The sequence below is a fragment of the Molothrus ater genome, chromosome 1 (assembly GCF_012460135.2).
Source record: "Molothrus ater isolate BHLD 08-10-18 breed brown headed cowbird chromosome 1, BPBGC_Mater_1.1, whole genome shotgun sequence".
NCBI classification, from domain to species: Eukaryota; Metazoa; Chordata; class Aves; order Passeriformes; family Icteridae; genus Molothrus; species Molothrus ater.
The window spans coordinates 110,262,414-110,278,847 of NC_050478.2; the positions used below are offsets into that span (position 1 = coordinate 110,262,414).

At 37.0% G+C, this 16,434-nt stretch overlaps 1 protein-coding gene across 3 annotated transcripts in view; it reads left to right on the top strand.

Moving 5' to 3' along the window:
- The window catches only part of ASXL3 (ASXL transcriptional regulator 3), a 126,969-nt gene that overhangs the window by 72,278 nt on the left and 38,257 nt on the right, over positions 1 to 16,434 (top strand). Inside the window, exons 2-5 of one of the 3 annotated variants that reach the window (XM_036404815.1) lie at positions 813 to 1,190; positions 8,533 to 8,650; positions 9,573 to 9,692; positions 14,179 to 14,342. In XM_036404815.1, the coding sequence (XP_036260708.1) occupies positions 1,089 to 1,190; positions 8,533 to 8,650; positions 9,573 to 9,692; positions 14,179 to 14,342 (504 nt within the window). In that variant the 5' untranslated portion in view covers positions 813 to 1,088. Of the gene's footprint in view, positions 1 to 464; positions 1,191 to 8,532; positions 8,651 to 9,572; positions 9,693 to 14,178; positions 14,343 to 16,434 lie in introns of those variants that run through there. The other 2 variants (XM_036404825.1, XM_036404805.1) reach the window with 2 other exon arrangements.

Below are 16,434 nucleotides of genomic sequence, written 5' to 3' on the forward strand. Positions count from 1 at the left end.
TGCTGTCACGCCCCAAGCAGTAATAGAGCAATGGGGAAGTTAGGGTTTAGCTCATATATTGCTTCTTAATTGTAAGACATTAGATGTGTCCAGCTCCAAATAATATTTCAGGCTGACATTTCTACCACAATGTAATTCTTATTTAGAAACCAACCTACAAGAGACTAAATTTCAAGATGGTTAACACTGTAATTTAGCCCTGATTTACCCAAATTCATATAACTGGTTTATCAAGATATGTTTGTTTCATTTTTCTTTTTTTTTTTTTGGACACAGGTGTCCAAGTGTCTAGGTTGACACTGAAGGTAAAATCCTGATCTCCCATGAGGGTGGTGTGAATTTGCTTTCCTGTCTTCAGCTCACACTGCTTACCTTTCTTTGGGAGAAGAGCAAACTCACCAGTCTTACTCCCTCCGCACTCATTCTGTTAGGACTTCTTTCCTTGACTACAGCCAGATGCAGGTTATCTTGAAGCATTTTGCTGTCCATAGGAAGTAATCCAGTATGAGTCTGTCTGTGGTGTCTCTCGTTTGACTCATTTGAGCAACTGCTCCCTCACAACCTCTAATATAAGCCTGATACATTTGCCTGCCCTGCTTTCCCTTCCTCACCCCAAAGAAGCAAAGGTGACAGAAGAGATCATTATGATTTTGTCCTAATCACTTAGAATTTAAATGCAGGGTGTCTTCCTGAAAGGCTCTGAAAATCCACTGTGAACTGAGAGGTATTTTTTGTACTGAATTCCTCGTTATAGAGAGTTTGGTGCAGTTGCTCAGTGTTTCTCCTAACCACCTTCTTATGTTTCATTTCAGATGCAACAAATGTACCAATGCCACAGTTGGAGAATTCTGGCTTCCTAGCTGAAGAATTTGATCAGATGTCTGGCAACATAAGTGATGATTCTTGACAAATTTTCCTGACAACAAATGGAAAAGAAGGAAAACATGTTGCTTTTTGACTTCTAGAGAGACATGGGAAGGGACACTGGAGTTTACAATATTCATTCCGGAAAATGGAAGTTTGAAGATGATAAACTAAACTGATTATCTGATTGCCAAGACAAGTCTAGGGAAGAGGACAGAGAAGCTATGGCAGGGAGACTGCATAAGGGGGAAAAGAAGCTGGGAGAGCAAGAGTTCCAGCAGAAGCTGTTCAGGGAGTACATGCATTGCCCGAAGGCTGGCTGCACGGTATGTCCCTCTAAAGGTCCCTATGCATGGGCAGCACACACCAGCTGCTCAACACAGTGCTTTGGTAAGACCCAAGACAATGTTTGTGAGACTTTCTTCTGGGTCATCCCCGTGGTCCTCAGTCCTTCCCTGTGATGGAAAGAAAGGGACAGGAATCCACACAATCCCTGCTTTTTACTGCTTTTGTTATAAGTGCCTCCCAGTTGCTGGAGCATTCTGCTTGTTTCTCCTCTAGGGGTGTTTGCACGGCAGGTTCCTGCACCTTTTCTGTTTTAATAAATGTATTTTAGAGAACTTCTTATTCTGAGAAATAACTAAAGAATTTTAAAGCACTTTTAGGTGTTGAAGTGTAGTTGCCCCTCTAGCTCCATGTCGGACAATATCCCTCATTTAAAATATGTCCTGGCATGAGCATTACCTTTGTTTAAACCTGCCACTGCAACATAGTGAAATCTTCTTCCCAAATATAGGTTGAAAGTGTTCTCTTCTGTTCTGTAGATGCAGTGGCTTTTTCCAAGTCTCAGGTAGTCAAGCTGAAGATAGCAGCCTAGTTCTAAGCATTGCATTTATCTGTCATGTGTTTCTGTAAGTAGCCTGTCCCTTAAGTAGCCTGGGGAACTATTTCAGATGGATTGGTCATTGCTGTTGTATTAATGAAAATAAAATCACTAGAGACTGGAGTCCCAGTTAAGCTTTTCCATTGGAGTTATGTGATTTTTCCTTGTAGTGACAGTGAATATCTAAGTATCTTCTTTTGGGCCATGTGAAAGGAACAGCTTTTGATTTGAATAGTTTGTAACATGAAATTATATCCAGGTGTCAATGAATCATGCCTTGATTTTGAAGTGCATCCTAGAAAGTGTTGGTCTTTTCAGGGAAAGGCAGGATTTGGAACAGCTCACAACTCTTCAGAGCTCTAGAAAGCCTCCTACAAAATGTTGACAAGCAGTTATCTGCAAATGGTGTTCCAGGAGCTGTTGGGTAGGTCCCCAGAAGTCTGTGTGCTCAGGATGTGTGGGCAAGCAAGAGTACCCAGGCTGAAACAGGATGTCAGGCAGAAAGACATTACACTGCTTACATTGGTGCAATGTAAATTCTCTGAGTGGTAATATGAGAAGATTTTTGATCTGCAGAGTCTAGCCATTAAGCCTCTGCTGTATGCTTTGGCCCCTGTGCAGAGGGTGCTTGAAAATCAACACATCATGGAAAGTGTTGATTACTGTTTTAAGATTTTGTATTGACACTGCTATCTTTGTTTTAATTTGTTTTTAAACTGCTTTCTACAAACTGTTTCCTTACCTACATGTGCTTTGTTGTGCCAAAGAACTCATTTCCCCATAAAACACTTTTCAGCTGATGGATGTTGTTAATTTAATACTACACAAAACATTAAAAAAACCCCAATTCTTCTCTTTGTTATAAAGCTTTCACTGCGTTGATGCATATGCTATCATCATTCCCATTCACATGCAAGTCAAAACAGACATTGAACAGATCACATGTGTTTTTTGTCCTTTTTTCTGTGGTTGGGAAAGCACCAAAAGCATTACTCTGCAGTCTGTCGTGATCTGCAGCAACTGTAGCTGTGACTGCATTGTTGTAATCCCATAGAAAGTAGTGCTAGCTTGCAGGTGTACAGACACATGTGAACAGATAAATCTCCTTGTTCTGCCCCACAAAGGTCCAAGCACTTCAGTGTTGGTTAGCACACAGGTAAATGTTCAGTGTTAATGTGTACTGTAGTCCTACAGAAAGCTCTACTGAAAGCCCCTGAGCCCTACTGAAACCTAATGAACAAATTATTTTTTATTCCAAATACAGATGTAACTATCACAAGGTAGGAGAATGGCATGGGACAAGAATAGATGCTTATTTGAGAAGGTGTTAGCAATTGTTTCAAAATAAACCCCAGGTTTCCAAACTTCCATCCTGCTGATTCTGACACTACTTTTCATCTCCAGATGACCAACTGTGTACTCTTGGCATCACATGAACATGTTTAGTGTACTAGTATGGTTGGAAGTAAATTAATTTGCTTTGGAAATGGCATTTTGTGCTTTGTAGTTGTTTCCATAGGACATCTTTATTGTGTTGTAATCTTATGGTTGCATGCTTATGACTGAGTGCTTTGTTTATGTTTAATATAAGAATTAGTGGCATCTAGGAAATAATAATGGGTTTACTATTCATGATTTGTGGTGCTTACTGTTTTAGTTTAACTGCTCTGTCTGTCTGTGAAACAGGTTGCCACTGAGAAATTTTAATTTAACTGAGATGTGGGAATTAAAGGCTCTTAATTTTACTAAACAAAATGAGGGTGACAGAGAAGACAAAGACTGGATTTGGTGGTGGTGTTAAGTGAATCAGTGATAAACCATAAGTCTGTTTCTCCTTTGTCAATTTGGGATCCATAACCATGATGTAGAGTTGTTACTTATTTTGTGCAAGAGACTTTGCTCAGTGTATCATAGCCGGTGTTTTCACATGGCAGAATGGAGGCATTCCATAGCTTTGCATTTCTGATCCATAATGTGTGAAATTTCAAAGGTTATGTTTCATTACATGAGTTTCAGAATGTAGACTTGACATTTATGGAACAAGTAGAAATCTGGGACGATGTTGCTTAATGCAACCAAGTGTTACATGTCTTTGTTGATAATGACTTAATTTTTAACATTCTCAGCGTGTCACGCATTTAAGCTCAAATGAAAGTGGTTTTCTGCATTAATGGTTTATCTGTGTGCTCCATTTTTTCATTCTGAGTTTAAAAGATGTGGGAAAGAAAAATAACAAAGAAAATTGCCGAGCAGCAGTAAAATCAGAGCACAGAGGATGACAGTTTGCTTCTGGTGCTCTTTTGGGGAGGTATTTTGCTCCCATCTCCAGTTAACGTTTTAGTTTATATTGTTTCCTTTCATTCCTGCTTGAAAGATGACTTTGAGTTTTTACTGAAGACAGTCAAACATTGTGTCACATGGGTGAAGAAGTCCTTCCTGTGTTAAGGTCAACTAAACATGAAATTACTATTCTTAAGAGCATATAATGGCATTCATGAAACCTCCAAAATACTGCTATACTCCAGTAGGGATAGAAACTCTCTGAAAAGCAGAAGGAACCTTGCTCTTGTCAACTCTTTATTTAAAAAAAAACACTTGGAATTAGAAGTTCACTGTTAATTTCATGGTGTTTTTCTTTTGCCATCTATCTTCAGAGTTTATGTTTTCTTAATTTTCATCTTTTTATTTTATTTTGAATTCTTTGGATGAAATTGGATTGATAGTTTACTTAAAGATTTTGGCAATAAAAATAACTTCATTAAACCAAATAATTATGCCAAGCACTGTATAATGACCATGGCAGTATTATTCAACAGATGGTCACAGGTTCATTTTTATGAATGGGAATACTGGGAATTCTCCATACTCATTATGTGCGAGAGATTCACAGATGTCCTTTGCAAATCTGCTTGTGAAAGGCTGGATGTAAGTATTATGTTTTGGTGGTAATTTTAAGAGAGCTTGTAATGTTTTAACTTGTATATTACATGAACTTTCATTTCCTTTCATTTTTTAAAATTTATTTGTTGTACAAATAGGATGGTAGTAATGTCTTACAGAATACTATGACAGTGATAAGTTCTAGGTATTTAAAACATGCAGCTTTTTTAACTCAAGCATTTAGCATGAAGTGATTGAATGCATTTGAAATGTAAACATAGCATCTCATTAAAGAAAAATATTCTTTATTTAAGCTATCATATGCACTACATGTGTTTTTTTCTAATTTACCATAGTGAAAATGACACCTTACCATTTGGTAAAATCATCATCTGTTTCTTGCAGTTCTGTAGGAAGTCCAGCTAGGAGGTTATATATCTCTAAATATGCATGAGATGGAAAAGGCTGTGTCTGTGAAAGATGACAATGTAGTATGTGTTAGTTACTGTTTCCGTATCTACAGTGATATCTGGAACCATTTTTCTGTGGAATAAGTTACAACATTTCTCATTTTCTTCAGTGCTAGTTATAAATTTGATTTATTTGGCCGTGGTGACTAGGAAAGCACTAAATTAGCTTGGCGCACTAAAAGCTCAATATAGCAGGCATTTGGTGCATGTTTCACTTGGAGTAATCTCATTGACTTCCCAGCTAAGTAGAATTAATCTTGGGTTACAAGCTTCTTGTCTTATCCTACAGTAGTCTTGTATTCTAAAATGAATGGCCCTCAGGCTAGGTATAGAGAAGTTTTATATTTGTCCTCAGTGGAGACTACAGAGATTGTCCTTCTTTTACACTTAACTCCTTCTGGTGTTTGGCTTCCCTTGAAGCTGGGTGTCAGTCAGCGGTTTCTCCTGCTGCTGGGTTGTCTTGCAAAGACTTGTCTGCCCAAAAATTTCAGATCCTGCAGCTTCAAATTCAGGGGAGAAATTAGCACAAAATTTTTGCGATTAGCTGGGCATATCACAACAAGAATGTCTGTGCAGAATCTCAGCCATCTCTTTACCCTGCGAATCATATGTTAGATTGTTTACTTGTTATCTTTGTACCCTCTTCCCCTGTCTTGTATCTTTCATTTGACAAATGAAAAGACAGAGAGGCATGGGGAAGGTTATGTGCCTATTCTCTGTACACAGGGTTATTCACTGGTAATTCGTTAATTTTGTGTTAAAAGTTTTACTTGGATTTAACATCCATATTGTGGGGAGTTGGGTTTTGGGGGGGGATTTTGGGGTTGGGGGGTTTTTTTTGGTGTTTTTTGTTTGTTTGTTTGTTTGTTTGTTTTTGTTGGTTTTTGGGGTTTTTTGGGTTTTTTTTTTTTTGTTTTTGTTCTACAAACTGTCCTTTAGGTGTGTGTGGCTTTTCTGTCAGCTTGATTTTCAGACTTCACTTGGGCCCTTTTTGGTGATCAGTTCCTTGCGCTGTGAAACTGGAGGAGCTGGGGAAGGGACTGGCAGTGAATCAATGCATGTTAGGGAAGAAGAAACCCTGAAAAACAAATGTTTGTCAAAGGGAAATGGTGTCTTTTAGGTTTTTGCTTGACCCTCATATATAGAGGTGCTTAGGCTGTAGCTAGAGAAGTGTGCTATGCCTCGAAGTAAATAGTTCTGGTACCTTTGTCTGCTCCCAGCTGTATTTCCTCATCTGATTGTCCAGGGAGAATCTTGCATTAGTGCTCCATGGGCATGAGTTGGCCTGTGCTTCTTGTAAATGCCAGATCAGTTGCATAAATATGTGCTTAAGGACCACAGGGGGCCCTGCCAGTAACAGAAAAGAAGGTAAGTGGTGCTCCTGACAAATATTGGGTACCGCTGCCCTCAATCCAGCAGCACGTGTCAGCTGAGGTGTACGAACACTCTGTGCCTGTCACTGGTGGTGGATACACTGCTGGTTCCTTTCTCTGTTTCATGGGAGTTCAGTCTAAGCATTGAAAATCAACTGTGAGGCTTGACAAAGAATCTGCCTTTGTCACAGTAACTGTATAAATCATTAAAATGGTGTTTCCATATGGATGCTGGCCACAAGACTGTGAAACCTTGGTGAGGGTGGAAATTGTCTTGGAAAGTCAGGAGGAGGCAGGAGGCAACATGGAGCATTGTTTGGGCTCTAACCATTTGCCTTGGTGGAGAAAATGAGGATGACATGAGGCAAATCAGGCTGTGGGGCACCATGATATGAAGTTGTGTTATATTGGTGTATTGGTGGTGCAGACATTGCCAGTCTTTTCAGTTAATTTTTAATGAACTGTTTCCCACTGTCTCCGTGGTATTACTGTTAATTAAGGATCACCTGATTTGCCACTTAGGTTTGCAGGGTCATTTTGAGGAATTTTGGAGAAATGTTAACACTTTAGAATTTTCTGTCCACAAGTCTGGCTGTGCTTGCTTGATACCAATATGAAATTTCTGTCTCAAAAATGTTTGAAGTAATAGCTGTTCTTTATGGCTTTCTGCTGCTTCTTTGGTTCAGTGTAGATCTGACCAGCTTCCTCTCTTTGTTTGATTTCAAGTGTTCTAATTTGATTTTTATTGCACAGTGCTTACGTGTTCTTTCAGATGTACAATAAAATGGGCTAATCCATGAAATAGCTTCTATGTGGCCTGGTGTATTTTATGTTGTGTAGAGTGTTATTTAGAGGAATAGACCAATATCGATTTCTTTCTTCTCAGAGGGTTTTTTTTCCTCTTATTTAGCTATGTGAACAATTTGGAAAGGTATTACAATCCATTAAAGTTACAGACTTAAACCTTACCAGGCATAAGTCATTCATGCTCATAAACCTATAGGGATAATTCATATCAAATATGTACCTTGTTGATATGGTATTACTTTAATAAATCCCTCAAGTTCATAACACAAATCACAATTGTAAAAATAGAGTGCACAGTAAGAATGGAGAAAAATAGACAGGAGGCTAGAAGAAGTCTGTATTAAGCCCAGCCCATTCTGATTAATTCCAGAATTTTAATGCTTGCAGATGTATTAATTGGCAGGTATTCATATTTTTATGTTTTAAGACCTTTTGAATGATATATAATTTTCCATATAAAGCAGTCTGATGGGTATTTGCTATACCTAATCGGTAGATATTTTCTATTACATTATCAGCCCTGTATTTGATACATTTATGAAACACAAAGCACTACCATTTGTAGAGATTTATTCCTGTATCATTTTCCCCCAGATTTGCCAGAACACCATCATGTTCGTGTTCTGAAGGTTAATGCCCAAAGTCAAACAGACAGAAGCCAAATGCTGCAAGGTTTCCAAGATTAGGACTGATTCCCTTCACGAAAATAAATGATTCCTGCCATGTTCAGTGATTTTGTGCAGCACTACTCACGGCTGAGTGAGTGCATCAATACTGTAGTCCTTACATGCTGTACATACTGATGACACTCTGTGTTAACTTGATTGACTGAGCAGTATACTGGAGAGGATGCACCTGCGAGAGATGTGCAGGCATATATATTTTTATTCTGGTTTTGAAACATTTTGGGTTTACTTTTTTTTTTTGGAAGTCTTAGTTTCACATTTCATGGGTTATCATGTTGTGCTGTTAAGGTAGAGCAAACAGTTACGTGCTTCTTTGTTGTCAAAATGGATTGGAAAATGATCTAAGGTGCATCTTCTTTCTCTATTAAAAAAAAAGGAGAAAAAGCCTGATTTTGTATTTTAAAAGAAAATGACATAAAGAGGACGAGTGTGAAGTCTGGCAAGTCAGTAGCTGTGTAAATTATGCTTATTGTAAGGGATTCAGTTTAATGGTAGAGAAATGTCATGTGTAATTCACTTATAAGCATTATTTTTTGCTACAGTTATATGTTTTGTTATCGTTTTTGTAGGCTTTGAGACAACAGCAGAAAAGAAGAAATGGAGTCTCAATGATGGTAAACAAGACTGTTCCTCGTGTTGTTTTGACACCATTAAAGGTGTCCGATGAGCAGTCGGATTCACCTTCAGGTAAATAGCTAAAGGACCGTTTGCAAGATCAGCTCTGGTCACAGAGCCTTCCTCTGAATCAGATGTGTAGCATACAGATTTTGGAATTGCTGAAATACTATTTCCACTGGGTGGCTTTGTTTAACATCTTTATTTCTTTATCAAGACTCGTGTCTCAAGGATGGAGATTTTTCTTTAATAAAGAGCTGAAGGCACACAGTAAAATGACAATTGGTAATAGCAGCAGCTTTAAAGGAATGCAAAGTAACATTTTGTTTGGCTCTGGAGCTCTAATGGAGGACCACATGCTGGTATTCAATGCCATAAAAAGAGGAGGGGGGGAAAGGCTTCTCCGTGAATGTGAATTTGTGTCTCAGTTCTGCATTGCAATACTCAAATCCTTTTGTTAGCTTTTCTTCTTATACCGTGCTTATCACTGCAGCATAACCTTGACCTTTAGCTCTGGTGATTAAGTTACTTCATTTTAAGAGATTTCTGTGTCTATGTTTAACACAAATTGACAATTGTATTTCCAAACATATCTTTTCTTTAAATGTTTCTTCAAAAAGAAATTATCTTTTTTTCAGCCTTAGGTTGCTTTACTGCCCTATAACTTTTAACTTAAGGTTAAAATATTTTTGAAAATATCTCCTGGGCATTATAGAACTATGTTATTTTTATTAGATCACTGAACATTTTTATTGACTGCAGTGTTCAGTAAACTTTAGTTTTCAGCACTTAATTGATTTATTGAGCTTTTACTTCCAATTCCTCTGATGAGGAGGAATTGTATTGTGACCAGAAAAGTATATTGCCTTTCAGCAAGAAAATGTCAATTTTTTTAAAATCTATTTTTGTTTTGTTTATGGTGTAGGGGGTGCTGAGGGGATTGTTAGTAAAAGTGCAAAAGCATCATATTTGAGGGATTTTACTTTTTCCAAAGGATCGGAATCTAAAAATGGCGAAGCAGATGGTTCTGATAAAGAGATGAAACATGGGCAAAAGTCTCCAACTGGAAAGCAAACAAGCCAGCATTTAAAGAGATTAAAAAAATCTGGTTTAGGTGAGTAGGAGTAAAATAAATATCTTACTTGTAATACTGATATTTTTCTAAACTCTGTGTTCTCTTGGAAAGTTTTATTTTTCTGTTTACCTGTCCCTTTTTCAAACTCAGCAGCTGATCCTTTCTCAAGAAGACATCTTTCTGTCTGCCTGGAAAATCCATGGTCAGTTTTTTTTTCATCCTCAGTGGTTGCTTTTTAAAGTTTGACAGACCTAAGCAATTGCAGGCAGAGAGGTGATTTAGCAAGTAGATTCTGATTGTTATTTAGTGATTTTTTGGGGGTTGGGGGCAGTGTGTAGCAGATATTCTTTCTTCATGGTGAATTTGCTTGCCTAATGTGCATTTATTCCCAGAGATAGTAGCATATTTGCTTACGTGCTTGCCCAATTAGAAGTTAACATTCTCTATTCTTCATTTTCATTATTGCACGTCATATAGAGATTTGGCATAAAGGTTTTGGTTGGCTCTTCTTTGGTTGATTTAGTTCTTCAGCTGGATCTGTAACTATTTTGAAGCTACATCTCTTGAGGGGGTAGATATAGTTTCTGATTTTATTTTCTGTGGGTTTTTTAGTGAGGTTCATGGATCACGTTCTGTAATTAACAAAGAATTTTCTCTGAAGAGATGCTAAGAGTAAATTCCAAATCTCCATGTCATAGGCAGATTTTCCTGCTCTGCATGAAATTTAATTGGAAAAGTTCCCTAGGGAGCACAAAATGTAGTGTTCACTAAGACTCTTGTCTCTGCTTAAGTGAAGTCAAAGAATGACATAACTGTTTCTTTATCTTTACAAAGTACTTCTTGCATTCATTAGAATGCTGAATCATTTAGAGAAGTATTTTGCAATGTGGCCATGTTGGAAAAGATAACAAACAAGCTTTTTGTAGTGCTAAATCCTAGAAGTTATTTTATGTCTGTCTTTGTGGGGATAAGATTGTTCTTTATTAATCATCCAGCCTAGTCCTATTTTTATATATAAATGATCCTGTAAAATAGCTCCAAGGCACTTTACTTCCTAAATGCCATAGGAGAGTTGTTGTGCTATTGCCAGTTCCTGGCAGTGTAACCTATAAGCCTTATTGTATCACAGCCTCCCATGAAAGTGTACCTTGGTTTCATACATGATTTTTCTGCAGATTATCAATCAGTCCCATGTGGATAGCTAGTTCTCTGTGTTGATCCAACATCATTATTCAAAATAGACAATACTCCCTCAGTGTTACAGCTTTTGCTATGTAAAGTTATATTCAATGTTAGATGATTTCCTGTCATTTTTCTCTACATTTTAACTGAGATGCATAATTTCAAGTATATATTCCTCCCTATCTTCAGTTATGACATCAACTGTTGGCTCATGATATCAAATGAATTCATTAGGGGTTTTTTGGTGGATTTTGGAAAATAAATCTACTGGCCTTTTGGGACACCACACATGAAGTGCGGGGAACTTTGTATAAGGTTTAAGGGTTTCTGTTCTTGTACTGTTGAAATATTTCTCTCATGACACAGCATTTCTTGGGATGCTAGAAATGCAGTTGTAGAGCAGCTTTGAGAACAGGTCCAGGGTCCTGTGTAGTGCACAATTCAGGTCCAGATATTGTTTGACTGTCTGAAACTCTGCTGATCTGCCCAACATTCACGACACGTTGTGTTTGGTAGATTTTCTGAGCTCTGATTTAATAAGATTACTTTTTTTTCCAGATTCTGCCAACTGTGTGATTTCTGTCCTTTTTCTGTTTTCATTTTCGTATCTTGATGTAGACCTATGGTGCTGCCATCTCCTTATGGTTAATTCTCTGTGTTGAGGAGTAAACTCTTATTTTCCAAGGCTGCTAGCCTGAGTTTCCCTCTTGTCTTACAGCTTCTATTTCTGATTTGGACAGTGATACCCTTGAACTGTATAAGGGTTCAAAATGTCTTTCTCTGTGGAAAACAACATAAAAAACACTGGCACATGTTTTGTCATAAACTCTTCTCAGAGCTATGATTAGTGATGCAGTAGTGTCATACTTCCATGCTGCTCCCAAATACTTCACTAAATCTTACTACACACTTGGGACCTGCTATACAGAACCTAAATTAGCCATAGGAAGGGTGCAGGAGAGAGAATTTGTTGTTTTTCTGAACAGATTTTGAGGTTTTGTTTTTTTTTTAAGTAGAACTGTGGTGGGCATCCACAGTTGCTGCATACACAGAAGCAATACACACATTTCTTCCAGAAGCTGATAAAGCACCTATAGTATTCTGCAAGTGATAAAAGGCCAAATAAATCAGAAATTGTAGATTTGAAGGCCAAATAAGTCAGAAAAGTAGATTTGACTCTTTGTCTTGGGCTTTTAATGCTATGAGAGTATCTTCTACTGAAGGATGTTACTGATTTTGCAGTCATGTATCTTATTTCAGTTTGGATTATCTCTGTGTGTATGCCTTCCCATAGGATATGAAGCTCTAGCTGGGGAAAATGTTACTCTAATTTGAAGTCACTTACAAGATGGGGATATATATTTTGTATTGATTAAAAAAGAGAATATACATACATGCATTAAAATTCAGTACATCATACAACTTGTGTTATGCTCAGGGACTGTGTTCTTTTTACATTTATATTTAGTGGGTGGAACAGATGGTGAGGATAGTTTATTGTGATGCATTCATGAAAATGGACATTTCTTCCATGCAATTGTCCTGTATAACAGGGCATTCATTTGTTAGTAATGGAGTCTTAGCTGTACTGAAATTGAGTATGTTAGAAATATGTTTTGGAAAAGGTTATCCTGTGCTGAGTGCAAAGTATTTCTTGTCTCATTCAGTTACTATCAGCTGCTGAAAAATAAAATAAAATTACAAGGATGTTTACAGGAGGCTGTGACTGAAGTAGAGCTTTTAGAATTTACAAATCTTTATTTTCTTGCATATTTATATTTTGTAGTTACAGACTTTCAGGGAAGAGACCACAATAGGTCCTCTAAGAAATCCAAAGCATGGTTGCATTCCTTCTATTGTGGTTACTGTTAAGTAGCTTGTAGCATTTGAGACATTCCTAATAGTCAGTATGCCCAAATTTTTTCATTTTTAAAATATATTTAATCTTCTTAACGTGTCATTTTAATTGTTGTTGAGAAGGTCCTATGTAAATGCCAAAGCTATCATTCATCATAGCAGTGGAATAATCTTTTAATCACTTTTTTAGGGTTTCTGATGGAGTTCGTGTTTTATATAGTTCAGACCCCTCTTACACCATTTTTGAAATATTTGAAAGTACAACAAACTGAAACCTGAAGAAGTTTCCTGGGAGGGGTTAGAAGCTTTTGAGTTTTTCCAGCCACCTGGACTTTGATATGTTAAGACTTAGAGGAAAGAAATGATTGTAGCAGAATATATACCTTGAAGCAGATAGCTCTTTAGGAAACTTTAAAAAGTATTTTCTAAATATTATCCTAGAAATACTAACAAAATCAGACCAGACAGGATCTCCAGTGGTCATCTAATTTGTTCATCATAGGTCAAAGTCAGATATGCATCTGTCATTATTGACAGGTATTTGTCTAACATATTCTGAAAATATTTTGATGGAGACTGTAATATCTCCCTATGGATTTAATTCAGCATCTCCTTGTTCTTGGTGGTAGAAAGCTTTCTTTTCTCAGTATCTTAACAGATATATTTCTTGCTGTGCAAGAGTTTATGATAGCCTTTCTGTCCACTGTGTAAAGTAAGAAGATATTATTCTGTAGTGCTGTGCATGAGCCATGTGTTTACTTCCCTTTCCTTCTGCTGAGCCTTTATCTTACTCCTGTGTTTCTATCGTCCCTCTCATACCTTGTTTACTAATCTCACAATTCCTGCTGCTGCCTTCTGTGTTTTGATCATTTTAGATCTTAGTTCTTAGGAAAATTCTGAAAAATTCTTCTGGTTTTTGTTTTTAATGTTTTCAAGCATTAACATATTAAATATTCTCATCTCTTTGATCACTCTCTATTCACACAGGTTTTAGCAGGTGCAATGGGACAAGTTCTGTAGGCCATAGGGCACTGCTGATGGCAAAAGAGAAGCTGTCCATAATTATTGATTCACATCAGCCTCATCAAGCAGCCTTTTCCTTGAAAATAGGTGCTTGTATAATTATTGTTGATGACATGACAGGATTATTTTCTGTGGCTGTTGAGTTGGTCTCGAGCTGGAAGTAAGAATATGTCATCTGTGAGGTTTACTGGAACATAAGAGGTCAAGAGACAAATGCATTTTGTCTCTTTATTATAAAATAAAAATACTTTATCTTCAAGAGACAAATATAAAATATCTTTTATAATTATACAAATATAAAAGCTGTTAAGACACCTAGAAAAGGCTGTGTTACCCTTCTCAGAGTACCATTTCTCTAGAGCTTATTGTATTATACAGTAAAAGCTAAAAACTTTAAAAGAAGATTTGTTCCTACTCTCTTCCTTTATTTATGTTTAAAGTTATTTCTGTTTATTTACTCCAGGACATTTGAAATGGACCAAAGCTGAGGATATTGACATAGAAACACCGGGATCTATTCTAGTGAACACTAACCTGAGGGCTTTAATAAATAAACACACCTTTGCTTCTTTACCTCAGCATTTTCAACAATACCTCCTGCTTTTGCTTCCAGAAGTAGACAGGCAGGTAAGTAACATCATAAACTATTTCTATTTTTAATGAGACTTTTTTACAGTGTGTTTGCATAGGCTGATTTGACTGACTGGGAATCGTTCCAGGAAAGAATTAGAAAATCTCCATACTTCCTTAGGTAAAAGTGTTAGATGTAGAATGACCATAAAGTTTGTCTGTGAAAACCAGCTCCTCCTTTTCAGGAAGCAAAGCTTCTTTGCTTCCTGAAAATTCCGCAGGTCCCTGATTTGTCTGAATGGAAACTGAGCAGCAAATCTTTCAAACCTGCCGAATTATTTAATTAGCTTTTCTACCTATGGTGTTGAAGATAAACTTCTCATTCTCAAGACTTTCTTTATTTTGAGTCTCTTTTCACCTGTGATCTTTCTTGGTGCTCTGCCAGCAATGTCCAGGTCAACATTAGGTCAATTAGTCAATATTTGTTCTCCTGCTCTTCATCTTCTGCACAAGCCTACATAAGCTCTCTCAGCTCCACTGCACTGAATCCACATATTCACACCTTTTATAAGGAATATCTTCTCCAGAGCTTATGGCTGTGTGCTCAGATCTATTGAGAGAATGATTTGGAGAGGAACAGGCTGGAAATAAAATTTCAGTTTTGTGATCTTTCCTACAGTGTCTGGTCCTTCCTGCATTTGTTGGTCAGATTGCAGGGTTTCTTAGAGAGAGGAAAAAAAAAAGTCTTTCTATCATGTCTAGTAGTTAAAATAGATAAGAGTTTCCATTTACTCACTTGCCTCACTTAGGGATTCAAACAGTCTTACCAGTTTCAATGGGGAATACTCATGCACTTAATTCAGACTCATTAACTTACACAAATAGGGCATTATATTTTTTGCAGATGGTCAGTATCCCTCTTATAATGTACTAGAGAATGCAGATCACTTAAATGAGTAATTAAAACCTGCATCTTAAATCAGTATTTCATTTCAGTATTGCAGGTTTTAAACTATTAGTAGTCTACCACTAAAGCAGGGAGAAGAAGTGCAATGTGACACAAAAAAAGGAAAAAAAACTGTATTAATGTACATTTACTCAGCTTCTTATCAAATTAGATACTGTATGTTGTGGACCACAATTCTGTATTTAATAACAGAATGCTTGAGAAAAAACATCAGAACAAGATCCATAGAAGAAACAATATAAATGTACTTATTCTCAAGCTCCCACAATGCAGTCAAAGTCAGTATTGACAAGTCTTAAGAAAAGTTTTTTTTCCCTGATTTCAAACAGATTTTAACTTAGTGCCCAGCAAATATTTTTCTGATAGTTTTGATTTTTTTGTTCTCTTTCTAGTTAATTCATCAGAAAAGATTAAAAGAATGTACCAGGTAAAATCATGTTTTCTCTCCAACCATCAAAGACCCAATGTTCATAAATTACATTTCAAGTATGGGGTCTTTATTTAGAAGTTTTTTGCTTTAAAATTTATTTTTAAAATGGAATATCTACTACTGACAAGCCACTTACCTTCTTATCAGTGTTCTTACAGCAGAATTTTTTGGCAAGAAAATCAAGAGAATATTTTTTGAATTTAAACATGCCTCACTAGTTAAAAGCAGTGCATTTTTTCACTTTTATTTCAAAAACCATTCACATAATGCATATAATATTATTTCAGAGGCCCAACACTGCATAATTGGACGCTGTTAGTTCACAAGCAAATGTTGTGATGAGACATTTGCAGGTGTCCTTCTGTCTGTCATCTTCTCACAGCCTTCTGTGGGTTTGTGTAACATCCCAGGTTTTCACCTGCATTTGGAAGGCAGGAGTCACCTGTCATCTCTGGAAGTTTAATGGAAATATCTGGCCTCTAAGTGTGAAAGTTGGAAAATTATGTTCAGGTGGAGAGTGGAATAGCCCTGAACCCTCACTTTGCAGAAGTCTTGGCAGAGAAAGGAATGCATCTCTTTTCTTGATGTCTGAGAATGTGTCCTCAGCTATGCCTGAAGTGTGGCATCCCAGATACAGACTGATGAAAGCAATTGAACTGATGATCTTTTCCTTCCTGTGGCAAGTGGAATATGCCAGTGTAGTGCTCAAGGATCAAATAAAAGGATACAGAATTTTAGCCAGGGAGTTCTGG